Below are 14,626 nucleotides of genomic sequence, written 5' to 3' on the forward strand. Positions count from 1 at the left end.
CATAAGCCCAGTCAAGTTGACACACAAAATTAACCTTCACAACAATTACAGTAGATACAAGGAACTGTGGAGCTGTCCAACCCTGTTTACCCCTTGCTCAAAAAACTCTAGTCGTAATTTATTTCAGTTTCAAAATATTATATAGATTTATTTTATAACTATTAAATATTACTTCAAGATTTCTCTATGTGTATATTTTATACTGCCAGATGTACTCATTCTCTTTTCCTAGGCATTATACTTAATTGCTTCCATTATATCAACTAACATGCAATCTCTATTGTTTTACTTTATGCCTTGTTTCTTGACAGTTACATTTCCCCACACTCCTAAGAATATTCTAAGAGTTCTACAGCCATGGTAACAAGTTAAAACTTGAACTTGTTTTGAACCTATTTAACTAATCCATTATATTTCTATAATCACAGTGATAAGAAACTCTCAGAATTGGTTTTAAATATCAACCAGTGACAGCTAAACTTAGTAAACACACTTCTGAAAGCCAATCAGTCAGTGAGAGTTCCTGCTTTTCAAAGTTGACCACTGAACAAAAGTCTTATTCTAGTAACACATTTCTGAAAGCCATTCAGCAACTCAGTCTTTCCTGTGTAACCACACTCAGCAAACAGTGTCATTTTACTTCCACTGCTAAAAGCCACTAATCACTGACCTATATGCTTTCTATATTAGTTATCTACTGTTGTGTAACAAATTGCCCCATGCCGGGCGCTGTGGCTCACGCCTGTAATCCCAGCACTTTGGGAGGCTGAGGCGGGCGGATCACAAGGTCAGGAGATCGAGACCATCCTGGCTAACACGGTGAAACCCTGTCTCTACTAAAAATACAAAAAATTAGCCGGGCGTGGTGGCAGACGCCTGTAGTCCCAGTTGCTGGGGAGGCTGAGGCAGGAGAATGGCGTGAACCTGGGAGCGGAACTTGCAGTGAGCGGAGATCACGCACTGCACTCCAGCCTGGGCGGCACAGCCAGACTCTGTCTCAAAAAAAAAAAAAAGAAAACCAAATTGCCCCAAAACTAGAAGCATAAGACAACAAAAATTTATCTCACACCATTTCTGAGAGTTAGGAATCTGGGTAGCTTTACTAGGTGGTTCAGGCTCAGGGTCTCTCATGAGACTGCCTTCAACCTCTCACTAGAGCTGCAGTCATCTGAAGGATTGACTGGAGGCTCCATTTCCACATTGTATTACTCACATAGAACTCAGTGCCTAATTTGTGTAGGCAGAAGGTATCAGTTCATCACTGCATACACCTCTCTAAGAGCTGCTGCAGTATCCTCGTGACATGGCACCTAGCTTTCCTCAGCAACTTACCCAAGGGAGAGCAAGGAAGAAGCCAGACTCTCTTTTATGATCTGGACTCAGAAGTGAAGTACCTGCTATATTCTATTGGTAACACCTGATACACTATGAGAGGAAAATACACACAAGCATGAACCAAGAACCACATCTGTGGAGCCATCTTAGAGACTGGCTACCACTCTTCCTGAAAACCCTATATAAGATCAACTGCCTGCTTTGCTCAGAGATCATGCTTAACCAGTATAATGCCCCATTATTTAAATATATAGTAAATTCAGATTTATGGGTTTTATTTCAGATATTGAGTGTTAGTGTCATCCTTTTTTTAATTTCTAGATGTTCTTCCTCGATTTTTTGAAGTTTCTCATTTGGAAGTATTCCATTTGACCCAGGAACCAACAACAGTGCTCACTGCGCCTACTTCAACCAAAACTCTGATAGTGCTTTGTATCTGCTAGAATGTGAACACTTCTATGGCAGGTATTAAGCCTAAGTTATTTCTCAATCTTTATTGCCAAGTATATAGTAGACACTCAGTTAATATTTGTTAAATAAATAGATGCAGAAATCATAACGAAATATTAATCTTCCAAATTTTACCTCACAAAGTTAAGCAATATTGAGTGGTGGATTGTTGTAAATGTACAACTCATATTTTCTTTATCTAATAGACCTGGTGCCATCTTAATATTTTCTTACTCAAATGTTTCCAACATGCTTGGTGAAGCTGGGTTCGGGAGGTAGGAGACACATCTCTGATTTTATCATTGAAGTTTAAGGAAAAATGGAATTCACATAGAACACAACCATTTCATTAAATGAGAAAGACCTAATTCATCACCCTAATACATTTTTTATAACTTGAACATAGTCAAAAACTTTAGCCAGATACAATATGGCAATCATTTTTATCTTACTGTTGGATGATTCATGTAAGTGTAGCAAGTGTTGAAAGTTTGAACCAACTCAACCATGTAAACATAAAACATTTCTTCAATCAACAATTATAATTACCATGAAAACACATTCATATCCATTTGCCACTACCAAAGAAAACCAAAAAGGACATTAGAGAACGTGACATTGGAGGCTGATGGCAGTGTATAGTAGATAAAATACAGGATGAATGGGGATATATCCAAACAACTTTTCAAGTCCTATTTGGTATAAAATATATTTTTCAGTGACTATATTATTCATCTCAAGCAAGCAGATACTCTATAGGCAAAGCATGACATTGACCTAAACATAGTGCATTTAAACTTACCCAAATTAGAATAGGCCATTTCCTATACTTGAGCAGATATAAATGATATAAAATATATAGAGCTCCTTTCAAATGAGAATGTAAGTTTTTTACAGTAATTAATCCTACAGAACACCTCAAAGAATAGGCTCAAAATTAAGCTTAGTTTTTGACAAGAGTAATAAATGTCTATATTCTAAATAAGCAAAGGAAAACCAGGACAAGTCAGGATAGCAAATTTAAGAAGGCAAAATAAATTATATACACATCAAATAGTTACAAGAAAATATGACAAAAAGTTAGATTAAAAAATACGGGCAGAAATCCAAGTAAATGCTGGGATGTGTATTTTTAAAAGTCTTTAAAAAGTGCAAAAATATAAGCAGAACTAGTAGTAGCTAAGATTACATTCACAATAAGTCAAACATGTATTGGATTATCATGTTGTATTCTGAGCTTCATCCCTTAAAATAAATGAGAAAATTGGAAAAATGTTCAGAGAGAAGTGCCAAAAGGGATCAAGGATTAGAAGGAGGGATTCTGAAGAATACATTAAATAGCCCATTTTAGAAAATAGAGAGTCATAATAATCTATGCATAACCTTTATTTTGTTGTTAGTGAATAAGTTTCAACTGCAATAAAGGATATATAAGAAAGTCTTATGTTACAAAGTAGAAAATTCTTAAAGAAGATGACCAAAAATCAGCCTTGACTGTCAAGGATGATTGTCTAATTGCTGGAATCTTTAAAGCTAAGATAGATTCTAATTTAGCAAATGTATATCAAGTCTAGACTAAAGGCAGTGAAGCAAACTAAATTACATAAAAAATACCTTGTACTTTTTTAATGGGGAAAAAAACAGGAATTAGGCCAAGAAATCAGGTTCCAGTATTAATTATGTAATTTAAATAACCATGTATTCTAAGGGTAAGTAAAGTGTATTATATGAAGTGCTGGAAATGATATGAAAAAGAAGTAGCAGAACTATAGGTCATTGATATTACTCAGCATCTGAACTAATGAGAAACTTGACAGTAATACAATAATACGATTTCAGTTAAAATGGACCATTGGTTTAGGAAAGTGATTTGATCATTCATTTGTATTCCCTAAATGATTTTCTTGAAAGATAATAGCTAATCCACCCCTTCAAGGTATCTCCATTAGAATTCCAAAAATTATAGGCCTAAAATGCTCCTTAATATAATCTATAACTTCAAGGTTAAAAATTTATCAAAGTCACAAAAGCTTAACAAAGGAAAGAAACAAGTTGAGCATATTTGTGATAGTCCAGAGGGTTGTGGAGCTTGAGGACAGACAGTGCTTAAAAAAAAAGACAACCAAAAGTCAGGAAACAACAGGTGCTGGAGAGGATGTGGAGAAATAGGAACGCTTTTACACTGTTGGTGGGACTGTAAACTAGTTCAACCATTATGGAAAACAGTATGGCGATTCCTCAAGGATCTGGAACTAGATGTACCATATGACCCAGCCATCCCATTACTGGGTATATACCCAAAGGATTATAAATTATGCTGCTATAAAGACACATGCACACGTATGTTTATTGCAGCACTATTCACAATAGCAAAGACTTGGAATCAACCCAAATGTCCATCAGTGACAGATTGGATTAAGAAAATGTGGCACATATACACCATGGAATACTATGCAGCCATCAAAAAGGATGAGTTTGTGTCCTTTGTAGGGACATGGATGCATCTGGAAACCATCATTCTTAGCAAACTATCACAAGAACAGAAAACCAAACACCGCATGTTCTCACTCATAGGTGGGAACTGAACAATGAGATCACTTGGACTCAGGAAGGGGAACATCACACACTGGGGCCTATCATGGGGAGGGGGGAGGGGGGAGGGGGGAGGGATTGCATTGGGAGTTATAGCTGATGTAAATGACGAGTTGATGGGTGCAGCACACCAACATGGCACAAGTATACATATGTAACAAACCTGCACGTTATGCACATGTACCCTACAACTTAAAGTATAATAATAATAAATAAATTAAAAAAAAAAAAAAAGACAACCGAAGATATGTTAAAAGACTAACTTTCCAAAATAGCCTTTCTAAAACTAAGTGTGACAAGCCATATATTCCTGGAAAAAAATTAAAGACCTGTTTTTTACTTGGTCTAAGATTATAAAATTATAATCTAGAGGAAATTCTTTGTGCCTATTAAGCAAGTTGAAATTATGACTTATGCAGCATTCCAGTTACGATCAAGCCACTATTCTAGGAAATATGGGATATAAAAATATGGTTGTACCAGGTATTTTTAGAGAATGTATGGTCCTCATACTAGGTACTTTGTTAGCAACTCATGCCATTTATGGAGCATTCGTAACTCTATTTAATCATTGGTTCTTGCTGTTGATAGATCTCTGAATTTACAGAGTAAAATCAATAAACAGGAGTACCTACATTGTAGAGTATTAATGTTGGAACACATAATAAATTCCCAAAGCTATCTTCCCTAAAATGTTTATAGTTAAGGAGTTACTCAGTTTTAGGAAGCACTTCTGTAATAGACTAATCTTTTTCAAGGCAAATGTTGCAAATCTCTTGTCAGTCAATTCAATAACAATGTAATTCAAAAAGATTCAAGGCTCTGGTCACTTACCCATAGAAAAAGAAAAAAAATCAGCAAAAAGCTTAGAAGACAGAGTTTGAAAATAACAACACAATGCCACTTGCATATTTCCTTTTAATTTGTTTTATTTTAACAAAGTGTTTGCAAATAGACTGTAAACAGCAAACACAAATAGGTATAGGTCACCTTCTGATAATTTCAGGTGGAAAATTGCAGAGAAAATAAATAGCAGTCAGGTTCTTAATTCATTTTATTAAACCCAAAACTTTCAACTTAAGTTACTCTTTTTCATAATTTTCTTTCCTTTTCTTTCTCTCTTCTTCCTCTAGGCTATTACAGAACTGAGCCCTTAAATATGCCTTTGTATGCATCAGTCCAATGATATTGCACTGAACTTGTGACTCTCTTTAAATAAGTTTTAAAATGCAAGTTTTAAAGCTTCAAGAGAAAACATCTTTTAAAAACACTACCAAAATAAAAACTTCCCTACCTTGGTTCTTTAATATTTATGTTTTTAACTTGCTTTTTATAGATTTATTGAGGCATAAAATATATACAATAAACTGCATAAAGTGTAATATTCAATAACTTTTTACTTTGTACATCCATGAAATGATAACCACAATCAAGATGACAAACATTTCCATCACTCTCAAATTTTTTAACCCATCACCTCTCACTTCTACTTCCAATCTTCATTCTCAGGTAGCCACAGATTTGTTTCTACTCAGTTTGCATTTTCTAGTATTTTACATAAATGGAATCATATAGTATGTGCTCTTTATTGTCTGGCCTCTTTCACTTGCATACTTATTTTCAGATTCAGCCATGTTGTTAGTGTATCAAAGGTATCCAGGTTTTTTCTTTTATATTGCTGAGTATTCTACATAGATATATCACAATATGCTTATCCATCCATCTGTAGGTAGTTATTTGAGTTGTTTCTATTAGTTTGAGTGTTTTATAAAAATGTTTTATGAATATTCATATACAAGTTTTTGAATAGACATATATTTTCTCTTCTTTGGGATAAATATGTAGAAGTGTAATGCCTGGTTGTATGGCAGGTGTATGTTTAACTTTTTTTAAAAATTGGCCAGGTGCAGTAGCTCATGCTTGTAATCCCAGCACTTTAGGAGGCAGAAGTGGGCAGATCACTTGAGGTCAGGAGTTCAAGACCAGCCTTGCCAACATGGTAAAACCCCGTCTCTACTACTAAAAAAAAAAAAAATATATATATATATATATATATATATGAATTAGCTGGTTGCGGTGGTGGGCACCTGTAATCCCAGGTTCTTGGGAGGTTGAGACACAAGAATCACTTGAACCTGGGAGAGAGAGAGGGTGCAGTGCAGTGAGCCAAGATTGTGCCACCGCACTCCAGTCTGGGCTATAAACTGAGATTCTCTCTAAAAAAAAAAAAAAAGAAAGAAAAGAAAAAAAGGAAAAATAAAATAGATAAATAAATGCCAAAATATTTTGCAAACTGTATTTACCATTTTATATTTGTAGTAGCATGATATTAGTGTTCTGGTTGCTGCACATCCCTGCTGACACTTGATATGACCAGTCTTCTTAACTTTAGCCATTTTCGTAGATGTATAGTGATATCTCACTGTGGTTTAATTCACATTTCCCTATGGCTAATGATGGTACACATCTTCTTATGAACTTTTTGGCCATTTATATAAATGATTCTCTTTTAATTTTGTGTTTATTTTAAAACATTTTACTTATAGTAAACTTCATTCCTTTTGGTTTATGATTCTATGGGTTTTGACTTATTTAAAATCATGTCATCACTATCATAATCAAGATACAGAATGGTTCCATCACCCTAAAAACTCCCTCATGCTGCCTCTTTGTAGTAAAACACTACCATCAAATTTAAACCCTGGTAATCACAGGCCTGAACTTTGTTACTATAGGTTTGCTTTTTCCAAAGTGCCACTTAAATGGAATCATACCATAGCCCTGGATTCTTTCACTTAATATGATACATCTGAAATTCATCCATGTTGTGTGTATCAATAGTTCACTCCTCCATTTTTACTGCTGAACCAAATTTTTATGGATGAACCAAATTTTGTTTATTCACTCACCAGTTGAAGAACAGTTGTGTTGTTTCCAGCTTTTGGCGACTTTGAAAAATGCTGATTATATATATATATGTATGTATGCGTATATATATGTATGTATACACACATACATTACATATATAATATATTGTATATATTTCCTATTTATATATATTACAAATATGTGTGTTTTGTGTAAGTAAATGCTTTCAATTACCTATTCCTAGGTAATTGCCTAGGAATAGAATGGCTAGGCTTTATGACTAGAATATATTTCATTTATGAGAAAGTATCAAAATATTTTCAAAATAGCTGTATTATTTTGCATTTCCATCAGTAATGTGTGAATGTTTGAGGTGTTCCACCTCCTTGTTTGGTATCATTAGATTAAAAAAATTACTTTAGCCTTTCTAATAAGTGAGTAGTAGTATTTCACTGTAGTTTAAATTTGCATTTCCGTGATGACTAATGATGCTGATCATCTTTTCATGTGCTCATTTGCTATCTATATATCTTTTTTCACTATTCGGTTTTGCAAAACTGCAAAGTTAATTTATAGAAAAATAGTCTTTTCAACAAATATTGTTGGAAAGTTTGTGATATCAAAGTATTAAAAAAAGAACTTCAATTTATATCTTGAACTACATACAAAAATTAACCCCAAATCAACCACACACTGAAATATAAACCTAAAACTATAAAATTTATAGAAGAAAACCTTGTTGCTACAATCCAGGCCAACACTTCTTGGATATGGCAGCAAAAGCATGCAATAAAGAAACACAGTAGTAAATTGTACTTTATCAAAAGTGAAAACTTCTGCTCTTCCAGAGATACTATTAAAAGACAGAAAAGACGAACTACAGACTGGAAGAAAATATTCACAAAGCATATAAAGGTTAACTTATTTGTATTCAGAATATGTAAAGATTCTCAAAACTTAATAAATAATAATATGAAAATGATCAAAAGTTTTGAATAGACACTTCAACAAAGATATACAAATAATAAATACATGAAAAGATGCCAAATAACATTGTTTACTAGAGAAATGCAAATTTAAACCACAAAGAGCTACCAACATACATCTATTAGATTGGCTAAAATTAGAAAGGCTGATTGTACCAAGTGTTGATACAGCTGTGGAATAAATGCAACTCTTATATCTCTGCTGTGGGTGGGTAATATGAAATGTTATAATGACTGGAAAACAAGTTAGCCAAGAGAAATGCAAGCACATGTCTAAACACAGTCCTGAACAAGAATGTTCATAGTAGCTTTACTTGTAGTAATGCAAAAGTGAAAACAACCCAAATTTCCATCAACTAGTGAGTAGACAGGCACAATATAGTTCCACTATTCTAGTGGAGGTACAAAAGCACAAAACAGTCCCTTTTTAAATTGCAGGCATAGTATCTAAGAAGTAAAGAGAATATTCTATAGGATCTATGTATCATCCCACATCATCTATGTGATGAATATAGTTATATATATTATAAGATATCACTTATTTATAATAAAAAATAAGGCTCAATATCTTACCTATATGTTTATAACCTTCTTCCCCATTTACTATGGGTCTCAACCAAGTTGACTTGAGTAGTGTACTGTTAGGCACGTGTGCACCTTCAGGAGGATACAGTGTAAATAACATTTCAATTGCTTTGGACTTTTTTATTAGTTCAGAATATTTTTCTTTGCCATCTATAAAGAAAAGAGAAAATATATAAAATTTGAGACATTTTACAGAGTGTCATACTTGCTTCTTTTAAGGGATGCAAATTAAAAACTATTTAATAATTTGGGTACAACAGGTCACACTGAAAACATGTTTTTTTTTAGTCAAAGTTACTTTACCAAAAATCTTCTTGTTCAGTTAATTCCAAAAACTAAAGAGTAAGGGCTTTACTAATATCATCTTAAACCACTATCAGCTTAAAGCAGTATTGTTAAAGCTGTGAAAAAAATTAAGATATCCAATGAACAGCATTCACATTATACATTCTATAGTATAACCATAGATTCTTACTTTTAACTTCTGTTAAACAATGGAATCAGATTAATCTGACAAAAATGTTGAGTAAATATAGAGTTCCATATATTGGAACTACTAAAGGAATTAATATTCCTAGGTGAAGGTTTTTAAGAAAATATAAAATGCATATTGCTGTGACTGAATTATTTTTATCTGGCAAACATTTGTATAGCACATATTATGTGCAAAGAATTATTCCTAGTGCTTTAAAATATTAACATATTTAATTTTCATAACATACCTATAAGGTAAGTCCTATTATTATTTCCTTTTACATGTAGAAATTGAGACCCAGAGAAGTTAAATAACTTGCCTAAATTTTACAATCTATAAATGATGCAAGTAGGCTTCAGATACCTAAGGAAGCTCTTATTTGCAAATGAATCTTTGTCAACTGAACATGGCCTGTATTAACTAGTAGCTGAGAAAACTGGAATTAAACAATAATTTAAATTATATAGTGAAAAATCTCTGGTATGCCCATTGGACCTCCAGTTTGTAATTCTAGTTTTTGGTTGATAAGCCAGGGTCCTAAAATTCAACAAAGCAGTCTCGTGAGGACTTAAAGTGACTCTGCCTAGAAACATTTTAAAGAAGAGACACTAATGTAAATCTCCACTTAAAACTCGATTACATATATTTCCTTCCTTTCCTCTTAGTCTTCTTTATTTTGTTTACATGTCATGTTTTCTGATAAAGTGAATATAAGGCCATATGACATGATTTGATGGCGAACAGTGTGCTAGGTATCCATCTATTGCCTCACAAATCCAAATCCATCCTTCACTGTCCTGCTTGGGAGGTTAGAACGCTTCTTCCTTGCAATACGGTATGATTTTAAGTATAAAACAAATTGGGCAATGGAGAGAACTGGACAATGAATGGGTTCTTTCTGGATCTGGTGGGTCTCTTAGCAGGCGCCTGCAACTTCTCCGGCATCTCAGAGGGCACTCCGCTCCTCCCACCACTGGGCACTTCCTAGAGAGTTCCACCAGCGCAGCACCTTCCTATGAATGGCTTCCCATTGAGTTCCACAATGTGACATCACCTTACAGACAGTTTGCCACAGATCTCCAGAATGGCTTCTCCATGAGTGTCACTAGAATGCCAGCTCAGTGTAGTCCCCCATTCACTGACTCCCCATGGGTGGCCTTTGTAAAAATTTGTCTTTCTTCAGGTGCTCTGCCTCAGACCAAGTGGTCCCTATATCTCCTCTTGTCAATTAGAGTTCTTTTACCCCTTAGTAGAAAATCACATTTACTCCAATCTCTGTCGTAGTTAATAACTACTATATTAGACTTTTCCTGCTTAAATTACTACGCAGTTTCTATCTGCTAAGTGGACCCTAACTGATACAGACAGACCTGGGTCCTAATTCTTAATGGGCTTTGAAATATAGTCATGTGCTGCATAACAACATTTCAGTCAATGATGGACCAGATATAAATGCCTAGTGAAGTCCTGGCTGTGGTGACATTGTAGCACAATGAATTACTCACATGTTTATGATGATGCTGGTGTAAACAATGTTACTACACTGCCAGTTATATTAATGTACAGAACATGCAACTATTTACAGTACATAATACGTGATAATAAATGGCTGTTAGTGGTTTCTGTATTTATCATACTATAATTTTTAACATTATGTTACGGTGTACTCCTTCTACTCAAGCCTATAGTCCCAGCACTTTGGGAGGCCGAGATGGGCGGATCACGAGGTCAGGAGATCGAAACCATCCTGGCTAACATGGTGAAACCCCGTCTCTACTAAAAAATACAAAAAAATAGCCGGGCGAGGTGGCGGGCGCCTGTAGTCCCAGCTACTCCGGAGGCTGAGGCAGGAGAATGGCGTAAACCCGGGAGGCGGAGCTTGCAGTGAGCTGAGATCCAGCCACTGCACTCCAGCCTGGGTGACAGAGCGAGACTCCATCTCAAAAAAAATAAAAAATAAAAAAATAAAAAAAACAAAACCTGTAAAACAGCCTCAGGCATGTCCTCCAGGGGCTATTCCAGAAGAAAGCATTGTTATCATAGTAGATGGCAGCTTCATGCTGCTATTGGCCCTGAATATTTTGCAGTGGGACAAGATATGGAGGAGAAAGACAGTGAATATTGACGATCCTGTGTAGGCCGAGGCTAATGTGTATGTTTGTGTGTTAATTTGTAATAAAAAACTAAAATATATATATAAACAAATCCTAAAATAGAAAGGGCTTACAGAACAAGGATGCAAACAAAGAATATTTTTTTACAGTTGTACAATCTATTTGTGTTTTCAGCTAAGTGTTATCACAAAGTGTCAAAAAGTTACGAAGAAATTTAAAAGTTTATAAGGTAAAATATAGTAAGCTAAAGTTAATTTTTTACTGAAGAAAGAAAACATTGTTGTTACAAATTTAGTGTCACTTAAGTGTTCAGTATTTATAAAGTCTACAGTAGTGTACAGTCATGTCCTAGGCCTTCACATTTACTCACCACTCACTCACTGACTCACCTAGAGCAAATTTCAGTCCTGTAAGCTCCATAAGTGCCCTATATAGGTGTATCATGTTTTGTTTTGGATACTGTATTTTTACTGTACCTTTTCTATGTTTGATGTGTTTAGATACACAAATCCTTACCATTGTGTTACAATTACCTACTTATATTTTTCATATGCCTCAATATCAGGTCAAATAAAATGCCTACACTAAAATCTAAGTAGAGGTGAATATAGAACTGCCACTTTCTCCCACTAGCTTATCCTGATTGAAGACTAATAGAAACACATGAAGTCAATGGAGTGTTGAATTTGCAAGGAAAACGTAAAGATAAATGTAACATTAGACATATATTGAAGGTTTGTAGCTTAGAGTCTTGCTAATGCCCCATTTTCCAATTGGTAGTGTCAATGGAGTCTTGGAACTTACACAAACAAGACCTCATGATTTTTTAAATGATTGTACCTTCTTTCATAATTGCAAAGTTAACTACAAATAAACATATTTTCATTTGAAAGGCATATAGCTGGTAAAACTCTGTTCCTTATTTTTCATTACGCATGTCATCCCAAGACAAAAGCAGGAATTTAATTTGTTTCTGATATTAATAATTTTTGCTGTTTATGGACTACTTCTTTTTGATATACTAAGTCAATATTGCCATATGGGATTTAGATGTAGCAACACACTACTCTTGAAACTCAAAAGAATAAGAGCTCTTCCTTACCCCTACCTCACTAGGCCACATACGCAATATCTGAAGTTTTTTGAATTAACAAATGGATAGAACATAGTTGCCGGTATTTATTGAGAATTTAGTATACAACAGGTGTGCAAAGCAGGTTATACACATTTGCTAATTTAATTCTGAAATCAGAATATGTTTAATTTGCTGAGAATCCTATGAAGTCAATATTACCATACATCACAGCTCAAGATACTGAAGCATAGGAAGGTTACAGGGCATTTTCAAGGCCTTCCAGCTGGTAAGAGGTGAAACCAGAATTTATTCCCGATTCTGTCTAACTTCAAAGCCTGTTTTTTAAACCACAATGCCATATTGTTTTAACCAATGGTTCCTGGTATCAAGAGACTGTTAGCACTTCAATGGTTACGAGTCAACTGGTGGTCTCTCCTGTTGCTAATCACCCTTCCAATCTTTTCAAATCCTTCTACAGCTATACCTGTAAAGTGTACTCTGCTGGTCAGCCCTCTGAGAGCAGCATATAGCTGTTTCCTGGAGGTTTACTGATGTTGGTCTTCTCCACAAAAATTTATTTTGTAGCAGCTATTGAAAAGCCCTCAGGTCAAAACCACCATTTGTAAACTGATGATAGCCCTCTCAGTTCACTAAGAATAACGGCTAGTATAATATCCCACAGTATGAACTCTGCACCACCTCTAGTTTTCCCCTGCTTCTCAGATAAGTGAGGCTCGTTATGCTTAATATTCAGGGTAGATGAGGAGTTTTCAGAGAACTCAAGGTAGCCCTTCCCTTCCTCTCCCAAACAGTGTACTGTGTTATTGAGAGCTTGTTGCCTCCCTCCTGCAGAGCCTGGAGTATTTAAGGCAGTGGTTCCAGGGCTGTACTTCAAGAATCACAGTGATTTTAAAAATAAATAAATAAATATTAGAAAATTGACATAAAGATGGCAGACAGCTTTACATTCTGCTAAGTGGGCATAATAAAAAGAAAGAGCATCTATTGTCACAACTGTTCCTCTTTTTGTATGTATTACTGAAGAATATTTCAACACTCAAAATGCATGGGCAAGAACATCTCAGATGAAAGAACAATAATTTACATTGAACCATGGAGATTCCAAAATTTCTAGGAAATTTTAAAGTTTCAAGTTCTTTCTAATGTGCCTGCCCCTTCACACAAATGCCAGCACAGACACAATACTTTAAAAAGGGCAAATGTATAAATTATTAAGGTCAGGACCAGTTCTAAGTGTACCAGGGAGACTTGGGTGACTAACAAAGCTTAAACCAGAATGGTAGGGCTAGTTACTGAAGTCAATTTTTAATAAGTATTTATAAGTACAGATAGAAATAGCCTAATCCTTTATCTTTACCCTGTACTGGTCCTATTAAGTAACTAAATTTATCTGCAAGGTTTAAAAAAAACATATTTTATAGTTTTCATACTAATACAAAGATCACAGGTTAAAAACAATGACAACAGGTAGATGTTTTCTTTCATTGTGAATGTTATGCATTTACAATTAATTAGCAATGTAATGAACAATATTTAATAAATAATGAATGATATTCATTAAATTGCTAATGCATCCTTCATGGACTACTAGCCAATACTGTGAGGTTTTTAGTATGGAGTTTTCACACGTGAGTTTGAACTGGTGGACAAATAATCTATAACCTAGTGTAAATGACCAGTTTTTAAATGCTGTACTTTTAATATCTTGTCAGTGTTCAGTTAAAGCACTTTATGTTGCATTCATTTTCTTTGATTTGAAATAAGTGAATGTCATACTTTTTGTCATGCCATTTTTATCTAAGTTTATTTCTGTTCATTAGTAATATTTAAAAAGGAGGACACCAGGTTATCAATATGAAAAATTATGTACTTCTTGAACAAGGAAAAAGCGAATCCAAAGCAGCCCTATTCTTAAATTAATGAAACTTTCTTACGTTTAGCTTCTTTTAAGCTGAAAGATCATTCTTAAAGATCAGTGATGAAGGAAAACATTAAGATTAAGATTCAAAACCAAGGGACAAAATGGTTAAGAAGGCAGTTAAACGATATGCCAATAAATAATATGATCTGTAAAAATAAATGCTAGGACTACTGATCTCATATTACAATGAAATACCAACATTGC

At 34.5% G+C, this 14,626-nt stretch overlaps 1 protein-coding gene across 1 annotated transcript in view; it reads right to left on the reverse strand.

Annotated features, from left to right (window-relative positions):
* The window catches only part of IQCM (IQ motif containing M), a 406,878-nt gene that overhangs the window by 77,601 nt on the left and 314,651 nt on the right, over positions 1-14,626 (reverse strand). The window contains 1 exon segment of the mRNA XM_045392936.2: positions 8,805-8,966. Within this exon segment, the coding sequence (XP_045248871.2) occupies positions 8,805-8,966 (162 nt within the window).

Source organism: Macaca fascicularis, chromosome 5 (assembly GCF_037993035.2).
Source record: "Macaca fascicularis isolate 582-1 chromosome 5, T2T-MFA8v1.1".
NCBI classification, from domain to species: domain Eukaryota; kingdom Metazoa; phylum Chordata; class Mammalia; order Primates; family Cercopithecidae; genus Macaca; species Macaca fascicularis.